The sequence below is a fragment of the Schistocerca nitens genome, chromosome 8, assembly GCF_023898315.1.
Source record: "Schistocerca nitens isolate TAMUIC-IGC-003100 chromosome 8, iqSchNite1.1, whole genome shotgun sequence".
Taxonomy (NCBI): Eukaryota; Metazoa; Arthropoda; class Insecta; order Orthoptera; family Acrididae; genus Schistocerca; species Schistocerca nitens.
In genome coordinates, this window is record NC_064621.1 from 554,407,012 (window position 1) to 554,423,817 (window position 16,806).

The following is a 16,806-nucleotide window of genomic DNA, read 5'->3' on the forward strand; positions in this document are numbered from 1 at the left end:
CGAATTTTTCTTTTGTTTCCTTCACTGCTTGCTCAATATACAGATTGAATAACATCGGGGACAGGCTACAACCCTGTCTCACTCCCTTCCCAACCACTGCTTCCCTTTCATGCCCCTCGACTCTTATAACTGCCATTTGGTTTCTATACAAATTGTAAATAGCCTTTCGCTCCCTATATTTTACCCCTGCCACCTTCAGAATTTGAAAGAGAGTATTCCAGTCAACATTGTCAAAAGCTTTCTCTAAGTCTACAAATGCTAGAAACGTAGGTTTGCCTTTCCTTAATCTAGCTTCTAAGATAAGCCGTAAGGTCAGTATTGCCTCACGTGTTCCAATATTTCTATAGAATCCAAACTGATCTTCCCTAAGGTCGGCTTCTACTAGTTTTTCCATTCGTCTGTAAAGAATTCCCATTAGTATTTTGCAGCCGTGACTTATTAAACTGATAGTTCGGTAATTTTCACATCTGTCAACACCTGCTTTCTTTGGGATTGGAATTATTATATTCTTCTTGAAGTCTGAGGGTATTTCGCCTGTTTCATACATCTTGTTCACCAGATGGTTTTTTGTCATGACTGGCTCTCCCAAGGCCGTCAGTAGTTCTAATGGAATGTTGTCTACCCCGGGGGCCTTGTTTCGACTCAGGTCTTTCAGTGCTCTGTCGAACTCTTCACACAGTATCATATCTCCCATTTCATCTTCATCCTCTTCCATTTCCATAATATTGTCCTCAAGAACATCGCCCTTGTATAGACCCTCTATATACTCCTTCCACCTTTCTGCTTTCCCTTCTTTGCTTCGAACTGGGTTTCCATCTGAGCTCTTGATATTCACACAAGTGGTTCTTTTTTCTCCAAAGGTCACCTTAATTTTCCTGTAGGCAGTATCTATCTTACCCCTAGTGAGATAAGCCTCTACATCCTTACATTTATCCTCTAGCCATCCCTGCTTAGCCGTTTTGCACTTCCTGTCGATCTCATTTTTTAGACGTTTGTATTCCTTTTTGCCTGCTTCATTTACTGCATTTTTATATTTTCTCCTTTCATCAATTAAATTCAATATTTCGTCTCTTACCCAAGGATTTCTACTAGCCCTCGTCTTTTTACCTACTTGATCCTTTGCTGCCTTCACTACTTCATCCCTCAAAGCTACCCATTCTTCTTCTACTGTATTTCTTTCCCCCATTCCTGTCAATTGTTCCCTTACGCTCTCCCCGAAACTCTGTACAACCTCTGGTTTAGTCATTTTGTCCAGGTCTCATCTCCTTAAATTCCCAACTTTTTGCAGTTTCTTCAGTTCTAATCTACAGTTCATAACCAATAGATTGTGGTCAGAGTCCACATCTGCCCCTGGAAATGTCTTACAATTTAAAACCTGATTCCTAAATCTCTGTCTTACCATTATATAATCTATCTGAAACCTTCTAATATCTCCAGGGTTCTTCCATGCATACAACCTTCTTTCATGATTCTTGAACCAAGTGTTAGCTATGATTAAGTTATGCTCTGCACAAAATTCTACCAGACGGCTTCCTCTTTCATTTCTTCCCCCCAATCCATATTCACCTACTACGTTTCCTTCTCTCCCTTTTCCTACTACCGAATTCCAGTCACCCATGACTATTAAGTTTTCGTCTCCCTTCACTATCTGAATAATTTCTTTTATTTCATCATACATTTCTTCAATTTCTTCGTCATCTGCAGAGCTAGTTGGCATATAAACTTTTACTACTGTAGTAGGCGTGGGTTTCGTGTCTATCTTGGCCACAATAATGCGTTCACTATGCTGTTTGTAGTAGCTTACCCGGATTGCTATTTTTTTATTCATTATTAAACCTACTCCTGCATTACCCCTATTTGACTTTGTATTTATAACCCTGTATTCGCCTGACCAAAAGTCTTGTTCCTCCTGCCACCGAGCTTCACTAATTCCCACCATATCTAACTTTAACCTATCCATTTCCTTTTTTAAAGTTTCTAACCTACCTGCCCGATTAAGGGACCTGACATTCCACGCTCCGATCCGTAGAACACCAGTTTTCTTTCTCCTGATAACGACGTCCTCTTGAGTAGTCCCCGCCCGGAGATCCGAATGGGGGACTCTTTTACCTCCGGAATATTTTACCCAAGAGGACGCCATCATCATTAACCATACAGTCAAGCTGCATGCCCTCGGGAAAAATTACGGCTGTAGTTTCCTCTTGCTTTCAACCGTTCGCAGTACCTGCACATCAAGGCCGTTTTGATTAGTGTTACAAGGCCAGATCTGTCAATCATCCAGACTGTTGCCCCTGCATCTACTGGAAAGGCTGCTGCCCCTCTTCAGGAACCACACATTTGTCTGGCCTCTCAACAGATACCCCTCCGTTGTGGTTGCACCTATGGTACGGCTATCTGTATTGCTGAGGCACGCAAGCCTCCCCACCAACGGCAAGGTCCATGGTTCATGGGGGGTCCGCAATATATAGCGTACTGTAACTATTCTGCGCATGCGTCGAAACCTTGATAGATGAACCACAATGCCCGCCGGCAGCGTCCTCGCTGGTGGAATAGCGGAACTCAGTCGCCCTCTGCGTTGCTGTTTGCCACGGCCGTCGACGCACTGTCGTTTTCTTCGATTTGAGCAAATCGTGGAGATGATGGGATTCCATGCACTCTCCAGCTGGTAGCCGCTGTCACGGTTTAACAGATTTTCCGCCAGTTGTATTTCTACGGATTCTTTAATAATGGAATCCTAAAAAGACGTTGCTGTGGAGAAAATCATTGTTTTCTCATACTCCATTGAATGTCCAGTAGAAATACAATGTTCAGCAATAGTGGACTTGCCCGGCTGCTAAAGGCGGGTGTAACGCTGATGTTCAGTGCAACGTTCATTCACGGTGCGTGTGGTTTGATCTATGTAAGCCATACCACATTGGCCTTTCGTAGTAACAGATTGTCCTTAATTGATCCCACAAGGTCCGCAATCTTCGATGGTGGGCGGATGGTGGTTCATCTATCAAGTTTTCGTCGCATGCGCAGAATAGTTACAGTACACTATATATTGTGGAACGGAGGACGTTTTCGCGTCTGCGACGGCTCACCTGAAGATGACTGCCCGGTGCCCAGTTGAAATATCGTGCGAAGTATTGAACGAGGACCGGCTGAAAGCCCGAAATTTGCTTGAACAGTCAATTCGCCGGGAAAATTTTAAAATTCACAACGTTCACTGTATATGGTTATTAGTTTCAGAAATACAAACGTCGCAAATCGGATAATTCTTTTTTTTACACCCTGCATATCGATATTTCTTACACATCCCTGGTTAGATACCAGCAGAGGAGCCGAAACTTTAGAGTCTGGAGACTTAGAGTGTGTAAACTTTTAGATGGTAGACCTCTCCATAGTCCCGAAACGGTAGAAGTCGGTAAACGTCGGGAGGCTTCGGTAGGCACGCAGTTTCGACTGCTGCCAACATTACGTAGCTGACTGTGTTGTACAAGGTAGCCATTGTCGTCTGCTTCGTTATTGTTTTGCGCTGTACTGTTCTGCGTGTTTTTATTGTGCAGTTGTGCTAAACATTATCAAAATGAGTGAAGAGGCAGTTGCTGGCCCATCTGCTGTACGCCCGTGCTTCGCAACGGAAGAAATCTCGGAAAGTTGTTGACCGATTGATTTAAAATTTTGGCACAACGTTTTTTTAGGAATACGCCCGTGGTTTTACATACATTTTTTAACACGTTTGCGAAACGTGTTACGAATAGTGTTAGCAGTGAAGAACTAATTAGAACAAAACGTCATGCCTGACGCGGCACTTTTTCACGCATCTCTATGTTTACCACGTCGTATCTCCTGAATTGTATGTCGTAAAGAGACAAATTTGCCGGAGCATTTACTGATATATGTGGATACTGTATGCGAAATATGTTGCGATTAGAGTTAATAGTAACGAAATAATACATTAAAACGTCATGCCTACTGCGGCAGATTTACGGTATGTACTGAGAAAATGTAGTAAGCGACAACCTTTTTTCCGTTCATTATTTTGTGGGGGGTGTCAGCGATAAAAGTTTTCGTAAAGGTTTGAAATTGTATGTAACGTTTGTTGCTAGTCGCTAAGTGTTCTCATTCTCAAATAGTGGATGCATAAATCTGGGTATTTTCCCGCGGTGGCATCTCGTTGTTTATGACGTCATATCTCCTCAAGAATGTGTGTCATTTCTTTTGTTTTCGGCTAGGAACCTTCGTGGGTGTACGGGGAACAAATCACCAAAATTTCATCGCAATCGGATGAATGGTTTGGAAACGCAAACAGGGCAGACGTACATACATTCATTTTTATAGAGATTGACTGTTACGTTATACTACATGACCTGTTTAAGTATATTTAAATTTTATAATTAATATTTTAACATTGCGGGGAATGAAATAAAATGAAAAAAATTGCGAGCAGTGGGAATCGAACTAGGGTCCACTGCATGATACGCCTTCACCTTACCAATTACGCTACACCGTTGAAACATCCGTTATTCTTTTCGGGCGTTTGGAGAACAATTCACCAAAGTTTCATTGCAATCGGATGAATGGTTTGTGAGCGAATAGTAGACAAACATACATACATTCATTTTTATATATATAGATTTTAATGTACATGACGATTTCAGTTTCGTTTACGAACAACATTTAAAGCGAGTTTTACTTCCAAGCCTTTCGTCTGCTTTCGTGTAAGCATGACGCGCAATTTGTAGTGCCAGCACTGCAACTGGTAGGCGTGCCTGCCCCCCCCCCCCCTCCTAACGGCTCCTCTCCCCTCGCCAGCCAATGCTTGCTTCCTCCTCTCCCCGCACTCCCCTCGCAACTCTGCCGTCTTACGGTTAACACACTGTAGCTGAAGAGGAACGTGATGCGGCCTGTCAGCCGTAACAGTTTGGCAGTCGGTAGTGCGGTAGGACTTTGGGCCGGCTCGGCGTGGGCGTCCATCGTCGCCACGGGTGGCAGGCTCGGTAGGCCTCGCTATTTATACGGCGGCCGGGCGCGCCAGGTGGGAGAGGACGCGGCGCGGCGGCGGGCAGTCGCCGTCCGCGTCCACTGGCTCTCGTCGGGCCCAGCGTCCGCGCCGCGCTTCACCTCGCCTCTCCCCGCCTCAGCTCGCCGCCATGGCAGACCGCTCCAGTGAAGACTCCGCCGGCTCCGACCTGGACCTGGACGTGGCCGCTTCGCAGGTTAGTCCCCGGCACCTGCCACCGGCCGCCTAACGCTCCCCGTAACAAGTGTCGTCTTCGACAATTACCGCTCAACAAAGCTGACAGTTACTTCCGTTCCAAAACTCGGGTGGCGGAGGGAGGTGGTGTCACGTAACAGAAAAATGTTAACATCGTGAAGATGGCGTTGCTTGCCAACCACAAAGCGGTATCAACTCTTAACAGAGTGAGTTGCCTAACTGTTCCACTTCAAATAACTTTGGTCTCGTTACAGACATTTCTATTTCTTTTCACCTAGACCAGGGATCTCCAAACTTGTAGTCTGCGGGCCACATCGATTCCTCCACGAAGTCATACGGGCCAAGATCTACCTAGTGGGATTAAAGAACCCTAGCACTTTATGATCACGTAATATAAGGCTAAAGGAAAGATGAAATCTCAAAAATCTGAGGTTATGGGAATAGCTAGCACTGAAACGAACTACGATTTTTATTTGATTACGTAATTTTACGTACCTGACCGAATTTCTGGCATATTTTATTCTGGCGAATTTCACTGACAAGAAAGTATGTCACTGCACATTCTTCACGAAAGCGTCCTGCACAGTTAACGAAATCTCAAAATCATTGTTAGCAACACTATTACTACAAGACGTAACAGAGGTAGAGTATGTCAGCGCATTGTTATTTCAAGCAGCGCAACAATAAGTTCAGTTATGTAGTCTTGTAGCGAGTAGCAGAGCCAGAGCATATATTTGATAGTTCTGTTGCCTGATTGTGTCTATGTTGCGAGTGTCTCACGAGTTTTTTTAGTGTTTTATGCGCTGTACTAGTAGGTGTGGGACAATTCAAAGTTTGAATTCGAAGAGACAAGGAAAATCTGAAAATCGCCGAAGTGGCGTCCATTTGAAAGACTTGCACCAGACTGGTGAGTGGAATAAAATGCAAAGAATTTTTTTTACTTAAAATGCTTTCGCCAAACTAGTCTGTTAACTTGTTTTTTTTCTTCACTATCGCAAGGAGAATGGTCTGTCTGTTTATTGTGGATAGCCACAAGTTTAACCATGACCTTCCGCTTTGTAAAGATAGAGCTCCGACAATGTCGCGGTGTATTGGTCAGGATAGGCCTCGAAACTCAATTGCTGGCACTTTAGCCACCACCGCAAATATTTCGCGGGCCGGATACCAGGGATGTCCGGCCAGCCAACGCGGGCCGGTTTGCCGGCCCTCGCGGGCCGGTTTCGGCCTGCGGGCCGTAGTTTGGAGACCCCTGACCTAGACGAATAGCGAGGAGGGTCACCCCAAAGGAAAGTCAACTCGTTTTCCTAACTTCGTCAAACCCCAAAAGACACCGTGCATCGCCGTTATTTGCTTTTAAATAGACGCTTTTTCTTGTTTTGTGCCATGCTAGGTAACCTGCGCGAGAAACAGCAAACTCTGCGATCTAATTCTCGGAAAGGTGTGACTAGGAATTGCGGGGTAATACTGCATTAGATGTGGACGGTTTCTGTGCTGCTGTTTTGGCGCGCTGCCCACAAGTTGACGCCACACTCCATGGAAACCAGCGACGCAGAGATAAGCGGTACGTCGTGTTTACGCCACTCTCGACGGACAATGTTTTTCCCCTCGTAATCTGTTATCAGATATACAAATGAGATATTTGTCTCATATTGATCTACTATTCTCTGTAAGCTGCGAGACCTCGGCTGTTCAGTAAAAAATGTCAAACGAAACCAGTTTTATTTTATTTGGCACCTAATTTCAACGTTTCATTACGCCTTCCCCAGCCCCCTGACCGATGTGCAGGAAGAATTCCACCTCTTATACCGTCGAAATAGCGACCAGCATTCAGTCACCTCGTGTCCTCTCGTGTGTCCGCTTATATCGCATTCTTTGGCGGGGGGGGGGGGGGGGGGGGATCCACTTGCGAAATATTTGAGTCGCATGTGGCGTAAAACAGACCGTGCCTTGCTGCGGTCCTCCTTTGAAGGCTGGCCTTAACCCAAATACACTCCTGGAAATTGAAATAAGAACACCGTGAATTCATTGTCCCAGGAAGGGGAAACTTTATTGACACATTCCTGGGGTCAGATACATCACATGATCACACTGACAGAACCACAGGCACATAGACACAGGCAACAGAGCATGCACAATGTCGGCACTAGTACAGTGTATATCCACCTTTCGCAGCAATGCAGGCTGCTATTCTCCCATGGAGACGATCGTAGAGATGCTGGATGTAGTCCTGTGGAACGGCTTGCCATGCCATTTCCACCTGGCGCCTCAGTTGGACCAGCGTTCGTGCTGGACGTGCAGACCGCGTGAGACGACGCTTCATCCAGTCCCAAACATGCTCAATGGGGGACAGATCCGGAGATCTTGCTGGCCAGGGTAGTTGACTTACACCTTCTAGAGCACGTTGGGTGGCACGGGATACATGCGGACGTGCATTGTCCTGTTGGAACAGCAAGTTCCCTTGCCGGTCTAGGAATGGTAGAACGATGGGTTCGATGACGGTTTGGATGTACCGTGCACTATTCAGTGTCCCCTCGACGATCACCAGTGGTATACGGCCAGTGTAGGAGATCGCTCCCCACACCATGATGCCGGGTGTTGGCCCTGTGTGCCTCGGTCGTATGCAGTCCTGATTGTGGCGTTCACCTGCACGGCGCCAAACACGCATACGACCATCATTGGCACCAAGGCAGAAGCGACTCTCATCGCTGAAGACGACACGTCTCCATTCGTCCCTCCATTCACGCCTGTCGCGACACCACTGGAGGCGGGCTGCACGATGTTGGGGCGTGAGCGGAAGACGGCCTAACGGTGTGCGGGACCGTAGCCCAGCTTCATGGAGACGGTTGCGAATGGTCCTCGCCGATACCCCAGGAGCAACAGTGTCCCTAATTTGCTGGGAAGTGGCGGTGCGGTCCCCTACGGCACTGCGTATGATCCTACGGTCTTGGCGTGCATCCGTGCGTCGCTGCGGTCCGGTCCCAGGTCGACGGGCACGTGCACCTTCCGCCGACCACTGGCGACAACATCGATGTACTGTGGAGACCTCACGCCCCACGTGTTGAGAAATTCGGCGGTACGTCCACCCGGCCTCCCGCATGCCCACTATACGCCCTCGCTCAAAGTCCGTCAACTGCACATACGGTTCACGTCCACGCTGTCGCGGCATGCTACCAGTGTTAAAGACTGCGATGGAGCTCCGTATGCCACGGCAAACTGGCTGACACTGACGGCGGCGGTGCACAAATGCTGCGCAGCTAGCGCCATTCGACGGCCAACACCGCGGTTCCTGGTGTGTCCGCTGTGCCGTGCGTGTGATCATTGCTTGTACAGCCCTTTCGCAGTGTCCGGAGCAAGTATGGTGGGTCTGACACACCGGTGTCAATGTGTTCTTTTTTCCATTTCCGGAAGTGTACAAGTGAGTAAAATGCAGTTCGGCGCTCTTCTATATAGCCTGTGTTCCGTAACTTCCACAAGGAACAATATTAATAAAGAATGAGATTCTCACTCTGCAGCGGAGTGTGCGCTGATATGAAACTTCCTGGCAGATTAAAACTGTGTGCCCGACCGAGACTCGAACTCGGGACCTTTGCCTTTCGTGGGCAAGTGCTCTACAGTCTGAGCTACCGAAGCACGACTCACGCCCGGTACTCGCAGTTTGGAAAGTAGGAAACGAGATACTGGCAGAAGTAAAGCTGTGAGTACCGGGCGTGAGTCGTGCTTCGGTAGCTCAGATGGTAGAGCACTTGCCCGCGAAAGGCAAAGGTCCCGAGTTCGAGTCTCGGTCGGGCACACAGTTTTAATCTGCCAGGAAGTCTCAACATTAATAAATTTGGGTAAACGCGTTGTTCTTTCCCTCGTCATTATTCGTCTTGGTACAAAGCAATGAGAAATATTTAACGACTCAAAACTTGTTTCATGGGGATAAGTTAGTTCACCAGCCTATAAAACGCCTTCACGTTAGCTACGGTGACAGTGCAGGATTCCATTGTATAGAGTAACCGCAGTTTTCTGTTTTCAGTCACTTTTCATAGCTGAAATCAGGACGGCGACGCGTTTCGACATAGAACTCCCAAATACATGCGCCTTCTTGCTAACACTAACGCTTCACCGTTTTGTAACAGTATCCATTCTCTCTTGCATCACGTATGTCTGAAGCATTATGAAGCTGTTGACAGACGACGTAGTTGTGCAAAGAGAGGTGACACCGCTAGAAACTTGTTACGAAATGCGGAGACTCGCAGATGATCAGCGCCTGGTGCCAAGATTGTCACTTGACTGTAAACATTACATTTTTTGTAATGTAACGAATGTAAATATACAAATGGAGCCAATATTGTTCGACTAATCAATTGATTAGTCAAAAGAGTGTCACAACCTCCATATTTCAACGAGTTTCTCTCGGAAGCGATGTAATGTTGAAGGGCCATATAAATCAAGCAGTGGAGAAGGTACACGATGAACGCCTTTATTCGAAAAATCTTCAAGTGTTGTGACGTATCATTTCCTGCCCACTGCTGACGGCGCGTCCCGTTCGGTGCTGTCGACGCCAGGGCCAGCTTCTGTAGCAGATGGAACGGCAGTTGTAGTTCAGATTCAGGACGATGCGCTTATCTTCTATAATCGTCCTAAATGGGCTAAGGTCGGGTCTGGCTAGGCTGGCTTTAGAGGTTGTCTCTTTCCGCTATTGTGAGTCTTTTCCAATACTTCTGGAAGGTCTCGCTAGGACTAGCACCTTAGAGAACTAAGGAGGTACTGCAAATACGTGATCCACCTCTGTAGATCAGTGGTCACCACAGATAGCTTGCATGAGCCCTAGTACCCCAAGGATTTTTCCTCGATAGAAGGACTGAAACAGGGTCCATCCAGCCTCATGATGGCAACTGACAAGGGAACCTCCCCATCGCACCCCCCCTCAGGTTTAGTAATAAGTCGGCACAGTGGACAGGCCTTGAAAAACTGAACACAGATCAATCGAGAAAACAGGAAGTAGTTGTGAGGAACTATGAAAAAATAAGCAAAATAAACAAACTGAGTAGTCCATGCGCAAGATAAGCAACATCAAGGAGATTGTCTGGGCTCAGGAGCGCCGTGGTCCCGTGGTTAGCGTGAGCAGCTGCGGAACGAGGGGTCCTTGGTTCAGGGCTTCCCTCGAGCAAAAAGTTCAGTTTTTTATTTTCATGCAGTTATCAAAGTTCAGGCACTCACACAATCAACTTCGCTCTCCAAAATTCCAGCACATGTTCAGATTTTCTTGGACATATGCAGGATTTGACGGTCTACACAAGGAAAAATTTGAAAACGTTAAAAACATATGTTTTGACAGAGCACAGGGAAAACTGTGCGACTGTGGAACTGTTGCATTCATTTGTTGCAGTTGATGTGACAAACTCTTATGTTTTCATCACTTTTTTGGGCGTGATTATCACATCCACAAGAAAACCTAAATCGGGCAAGGTAGAAGAATCTTGTTACCCATTCGCCAAGTGTGCAAGTTAGGTGGGTCGACAACATATTCCTGTCATGTGACGCACATGCCGTCACCAGTGTCGTATAGAATATATCAGACGTGTTTTCCTGTGGAGGAATGGGTTGACCTATGACCTTGCGATCAAATGTTTTCGGTTCCCATTGGAGAGGCATGTCCTTTCGTCTACTAATCGCACGGTTTTGCGGTGCGGTCGCAAAACACAGACACTAAACTTATTACAGTGAACAGAGACGTCAATGAATGAACGGACAGATCATAACTTTGCGAAAATAAAGAAAGTAAACTCTTCACTCGAGGGAAGACTTGAACCAAGGACCTCTCGTTCCGCAGCTGCTCACGCTAACCAAGGGACCACGGCGCTCCTGAGCTCACCCTATCTTGATGTTGCCTATTTTGCGTATGGACTACTCAGTTTGTATATTTTGCTTATTTTTTTCATAGTTCCACACAACTTGTTCAGTTTTTCAAGCCCTATCCACTGTGCCAACTTATAACTAAATGTGAGGGGGGTGCGATGGGAAGGTAACCTTGTGAGAAGCTACAATATCCTATCCCAGTCACAATGTGACCACCAGTCAAAAGCTTGAATGACCACACTATGCAACGCCGGCCGTAGCGAGACAAGCAGGAAGATAGTGAAGTTCCGGAAGGTACAGACAGGTGTGTGGAGCTATGTCGACTCCAGTGGCGTGGGCAGCTGCTCTAATTTTCTCGGCTGAAGAGCTAGAGTACGTTCAGCCCAATCCAGGTGACCCCAACAGATTCTCTATTGTTTTTAAATCCAGGGAGTTTGGTGGCCAGGGGAGTACAGTACATTCATCCTAATGCTATTCGAACGACGCTCGTACACTGCGAGCTGCACGTTGCATTGCTCTGCTGGTAGATGCCATCACGTCGAGAAATAAACTGCACGTAGAGGTGGACAGGGTCTCCAAAGACGGATGCATACTTGCGTTTATCCGATGTGCCTTCCAGAATGACGATATCATCCACTGAATGCCACGAAGACATTCCCCAGACCATCACGCTCCCTCCTCCGGCCTGGGGGCTTCCGACGATTGTTGTAGGGCGCCCGATAAAACAAACCGTCAGCCATCTGAAAATGCCACCTTTCGCCACTAAATGGACGTCCAGTTGCGGTATTGGCGTGCAGATTCCAGCCTTTGTCGCCGATGAACAGCAGTGAGCACGGGTGTAGGACCCAGGCGCCCGCTGCGGAGGGGCATGCGCAGCAACGTCTGCTGAACTGTCGTTGAGGAGACACTTTCGCTAGGCCCTCGATTCTTCTGGGCTGTCAGCTGTTCAACAGTTGCACGTCTATTCGGCCGCACACGTCTTCCCAGCCTCGACACCTGTGACCTGTGGTACACCACAGTTGACTACACGTCGCTTTTGGATAGCGCCTTTTTGGCATGCACGGTATACTTTAACTACGACGGCAGACAGGCAGTTTACGAAACATAGCTGTTTCGGAAAAGCTTTCACCCTTGGCCCGAAAGACAATAATCATGCCCCTTTGGACGTCAGATAAATCGCTCCGTTTCCGCAATACGACAACGACTGCATTACTATCCGTGCAACACCCCCCCCCCCCGCCCCCTTCCCCCGACTCGCTTTATAGACTCTCCATTGCTAGTGCTGTCATAAGCCGTCTGTGAATGATTATTGCACGTTATCATCCAACATAGGCAGGGGTTGGTTGGTTGGTTTAAAACAGGGGAAAGGGAGCAAACTGCTACGTCATCAGTCCCTTGTTCGGAATAAAACAAATGCCACAAGGACGAGAAGTAAAACAAGGACGCGAAGTAAAACAAGGACGCGAAGTAAAACAAGGACGCGAAGTAAAACAAGGACGCGAAGTAAAACAAGGACGCGAAGTAAAACAAGGACGCAAAGTAAAACAAGGACGCAAAGTAAAACAAGGACGCAAAGTAAAACAAGGACGCAAAGTAAAACAAGGACGCGAAGTAAAACAAGGACGCGAAGAAAACAAGGACGCGAAGAAAACAATGACAACACAAGATGAAGAGAAAGGAAAAACCACAAGAATGACAGAAGGGCAACAAACACTTAAATGGAAAAATGGGGAGAAGAAAACCACAGAAACGCAAGAAACAGGCAGAAGAGATTAAAACGACAAAACAGATCATCAATGCTGGCTGACCATGAGAATATGGAGAAGCCAGCCACACCGCAACACATTAAAACCTTGACCCAAAAAACACTAGGGACGCCGAGGGATAAAGGATATGCGCTGAAATTTAGATGAAATGGTAACAACCACACTCACGAAGAAAACATAAAATTAAATCATCCGATGAGGCGTTGTCAGATAAAATTAGCGTCAACGAGTCCGGTAAGGCTGCCCTGGGCCGCCGATGCGGGAGATGAAACGCCGTTGGTAGGAAAAAGAGACGGTAATTTGGATGCGCAGGAGAACTACGAACGTGTGCAACGTAACTGGCCTGCAGTGGAGGGACTCCAGCCTCCGCAAGGACGCTGGTCACCGGACCCGTCCTAAAAGCTCCCGTCGCTAGTGGAACGCCACAGTGGTGTACTGGGTCGAGTAAACGCAACGCTGAGGTCGCCGCCGAACCATGAACTCCCACAGTCAAGGCGGGATTGAACAAGGCGTCTGTATAGCTGTAGCAGCGTAGAGCTATCTGCACCCAAGTCGGTGTTACTCAGGCAGCGGAGGGCATTGAGGTGCTGCCAGCATTTCCGCTTAAGCTGACAAAAGTGAGGAAATCAAGTCAACCGAGTGTCGAAAACCAGTCCTAAAAATCGCTGTGTCTCCACTACAGTGAGGGGATCGTCAGTAAGGTTAAATTCTGGTTACGGATGAACGGTACGACGCAGACAGAAGTGCATAACACACCACTATGCGGCCGAAAACAAAGCCATGGCCTAGAGCCCAAGATTGCGCCTTGTGGATGGCTCCTTGTAGGCGCCGTTCAGCAACACCAGTACTGTAGGAGCAGAACGAAATGCAAAAGTCGTCTGCATACAGAGAGGGTGAGACGGACGGCCCTACAGCTGCTGCTAGACCGTTAATGGCCACTAAAACAAGGGAGACACAGCCCTGCAGGACCCCATTCTCCTGGATATGGGGAGAACAATGGGTGGGGAGAACAATGGGAGGCACCAACTTCGACACGGAAAGTACGGAGCGATTGGAAATTTTGGATAAAAATCAGGAGTGGGCCCCAGAGCCCATACTGCCATACTAGTATCCTGTCTCCAGGTCGTGTTGTAAGCTTTTCCTAAATCAAAGAAGTTGGCAACCAGGTGTTGGCGTCTGGGATAGGCTCTTTGGATGGCAGACTCTAAGGAAACTAGATTATCAGTGGTAGAGCGACCCTGGCGGAAACCGCCCAGGTATGGAGCCAGTAGGCCACCTGACTCCAGGACCCAACCCAACTGCCGACACACCATATGTTCCAGCAGCTCACGAAGGACGTTGGCGAGGCTGATGGGCAGATAGCTATCCACGTCAAGCTGTTTTTTGCCGGGTTTGAGCACTGGTACGATGGTGCCCTCCCGCCAGTGCGATGGGAAGACTCCATCGCACCAGATCCGGTTGAAGATCACGAGGAGATGTCGCTTGTAGTCAGACGAGATATGTTTAATCATCTGACTGTGGATCCGATTAGGGCCAGGAGCTTTGTCGTGGCAATGTGCAAGGGCACTGAGGAGCTACCACTCTGTAAATGGGGCGTTATAGGGTTCACTGTGGCGTGTAGTGAACGAGAGGACTTTCCCTTCCATCCACTGAGAGTGCGAAAGGCTGAGGGGTAATTATCCGATGCAGAGTTGCGAGCATAGGGCTCAGGAAAGTGCTCGGCAATCGCGTTTGCGTCAGTAGGTAACACGCCATTTATGTTAACACCAAGAACTACTTTTGGGATCTGGTACATAAAAACTCGTTTGATCTTTGCCCAGACTTGGGAAGGTGACGTATGGCACCCAATGCTCGACATGTACCTCTGCCAACACTCCTGTTTCCGCCTTTTGATAAGCTGGCGAACGCAGGCACAGAGCCATTTAGAGCCTATGAGGTGCTGCAGGGAAGGGTGCAGCTTATGCCGCTGTAGAACTCGCCGACGCTTCTTAATTGCCTCAGCGACTTCCGGCGAGCAGCAAGGTACTGTCTTTCGCCAGGGCACCCTAAACAACGAGAGCTCGCGTTTTCCGCCGCAGAAACGATCGTTGTAGTTACCTGCTCAACCATCACATCGGTGTTACTATATGAGGCAGAGTTAATGGTGACATCAGAGGTGAAAGTGACTGGGAAGTCCACCTTGTTTAAAACCCATCCGGGCAGGCGTCCATGGGCCTGGCGCCGAGGCAGTGACAGGAAGATGGGGAAGTGGTCACTACCACACATGCCGTCATGTGCTCTCCAGTGGATAGATTGGATTGCAAACCGAGAGATTAATGACTGAATATGTGCCATGTGCCACACTGAAATGTGGGCCAGCCCCAGTTTTTAAGAGGCAGAGGTCGAGATGTGACAGGAAAGTTTCGACATCTCTGCCTCGGCCTGTAAGAACTGTGCCACCACACAAGGGGTTATCAGCGTTAAAATATCCCAAAAGTAGGTAAGGTTTAGGGAGTTGATGAATCAGTGCAGCCATTGCATTCAGGGTACTGCACTATCAGGAGGTAGATATACGTTGCAGACAGTTATTTCCTGTGTTGTCCTTATCCTGACAGCCACAGCTTCAAGAGGGGTTTGATGGGCTGCAGGTTCACTACAGACTGAGTTTAGGTCATAAACGCAAACTCCACCTGACACTCGATTATAGTCGCTACAGTTCCTGTAATATCACTTATAGCTGTGGAGGGCAGGGGGGTGCGCATTGCCGGGATGCAGGTTTCCTGGAGGGCAATGTAGTAAGCAGGTGTAAAGCTTAACAGTTGCCATAGCTCAGCCGGGTGGCGGAAAAAAGCGCCGCAATTCCGCTGGAGGATGACGTTATTGTGAGGCTGGGAAGGCATGAAGCGCACAAGGAAGCAGGTTATGTCTCAGGGTCACCTGCTGCCTCTGAGTATCCATTTCTGTTGTGGATGAAGCATCAGTGAGATCCAGGTCCGCAGGGGACACTAAGATCTCCAGTGCATCCACAGATGTAGAATTGATAGGGAGCGGTGGTGTTGGGGCCACCAGAGAGTCCTGTTTCTTAGCAGACTACTACTTAGTTTGCTTGCTCTCTCGCTTCTCTTTAGGGGCTTGCTGCAAAGATTTCTCTGAAGAAGCTTCAGGCACAGAGGAAGACCATGAAGCTCTTTGTCCAGCAGCTTTTGGATCCTTGAGCCACTGGCGAGTGTCCACTGTGGCATCAGTGGAGACCTTGGGAGAGAGGGCCCCAAGGGACCCGTTCCATACGAGAGGAGCCAGAGGAAGCTGTTGCTTCTCTGGCTTAGGGGAGAGGACCGAGGCCCCCTGCATTTGGGAGCAACGGAGGAAGATTTACCCCTTACCACCAAGGGGCGGATGTATTCTGGTGGCCCAGAGGTCCCACTGTTCGTGGCACAGAGTGGGGAACCACTGGCACTTGGGACAGCGATGGTGATGTAGCTGCAGTGTATGTCGACATCAACCGAATGGGGTGTAATCTTTCGAATTTACGTTTCACCTCTGTGTAAGTCAACTGGTCCAGGGTCTTGTACTCCATGATTTTCTGCTCCTTTTGGAGTACTGAGCAGTCTGGCGAGCAGGGGGAGTGGTGCTCTCCACAGTTGATGCAAGTGGGAGGAGGCACACATGGAGTACCTTGGTGCAGTGGACGTCTGCAGTCTCGACATGTGATACTGGAAGTGCAGCGGGAAGACATATGCCCGAACTTCCAGCACTTAATGCACCGCATAGGGGGAGGGACATATGGTTTGACGTCACAGCGGTAAACCATCACCTTGACCTTTTCAGGCAATGAATCACCCTCAAAGGCCAAGATGAATGCACTGGTAGCAACCCTGTTGTCTTTGGGTCCCCTGTAAACGCCCCAGATGAAATGAACATCCCACCGTTCTAAACTGGCGCGGAGCTCGTCGTCAGACTGTAAGATGAGCTCGCGATGGAAAATAATCCCCTGGACCATGCTGAGGCCTTTATGGG

At 48.2% G+C, this 16,806-nt stretch overlaps 2 protein-coding genes across 7 annotated transcripts in view; one reads left to right on the top strand and one right to left on the bottom strand.

The window, feature by feature from the left end:
• The window catches only part of LOC126198920 (zinc transporter 1), a 700,140-nt gene that overhangs the window by 254,174 nt on the left and 429,160 nt on the right, over positions 1 to 16,806 (bottom strand). The gene's annotated exons all lie outside the window — the stretch shown is intronic.
• Positions 5,075 to 16,806, top strand: part of LOC126198919 (protein SPT2 homolog) — a 604,823-nt gene continuing 593,091 nt past the window's right edge. Inside the window, exon 1 of the mRNA XM_049935547.1 lies at positions 5,075 to 5,201. Within this exon, the coding sequence (XP_049791504.1) occupies positions 5,136 to 5,201 (66 nt within the window). The 5' untranslated portion in view covers positions 5,075 to 5,135. The remainder of the gene's footprint in view (positions 5,202 to 16,806) is intronic.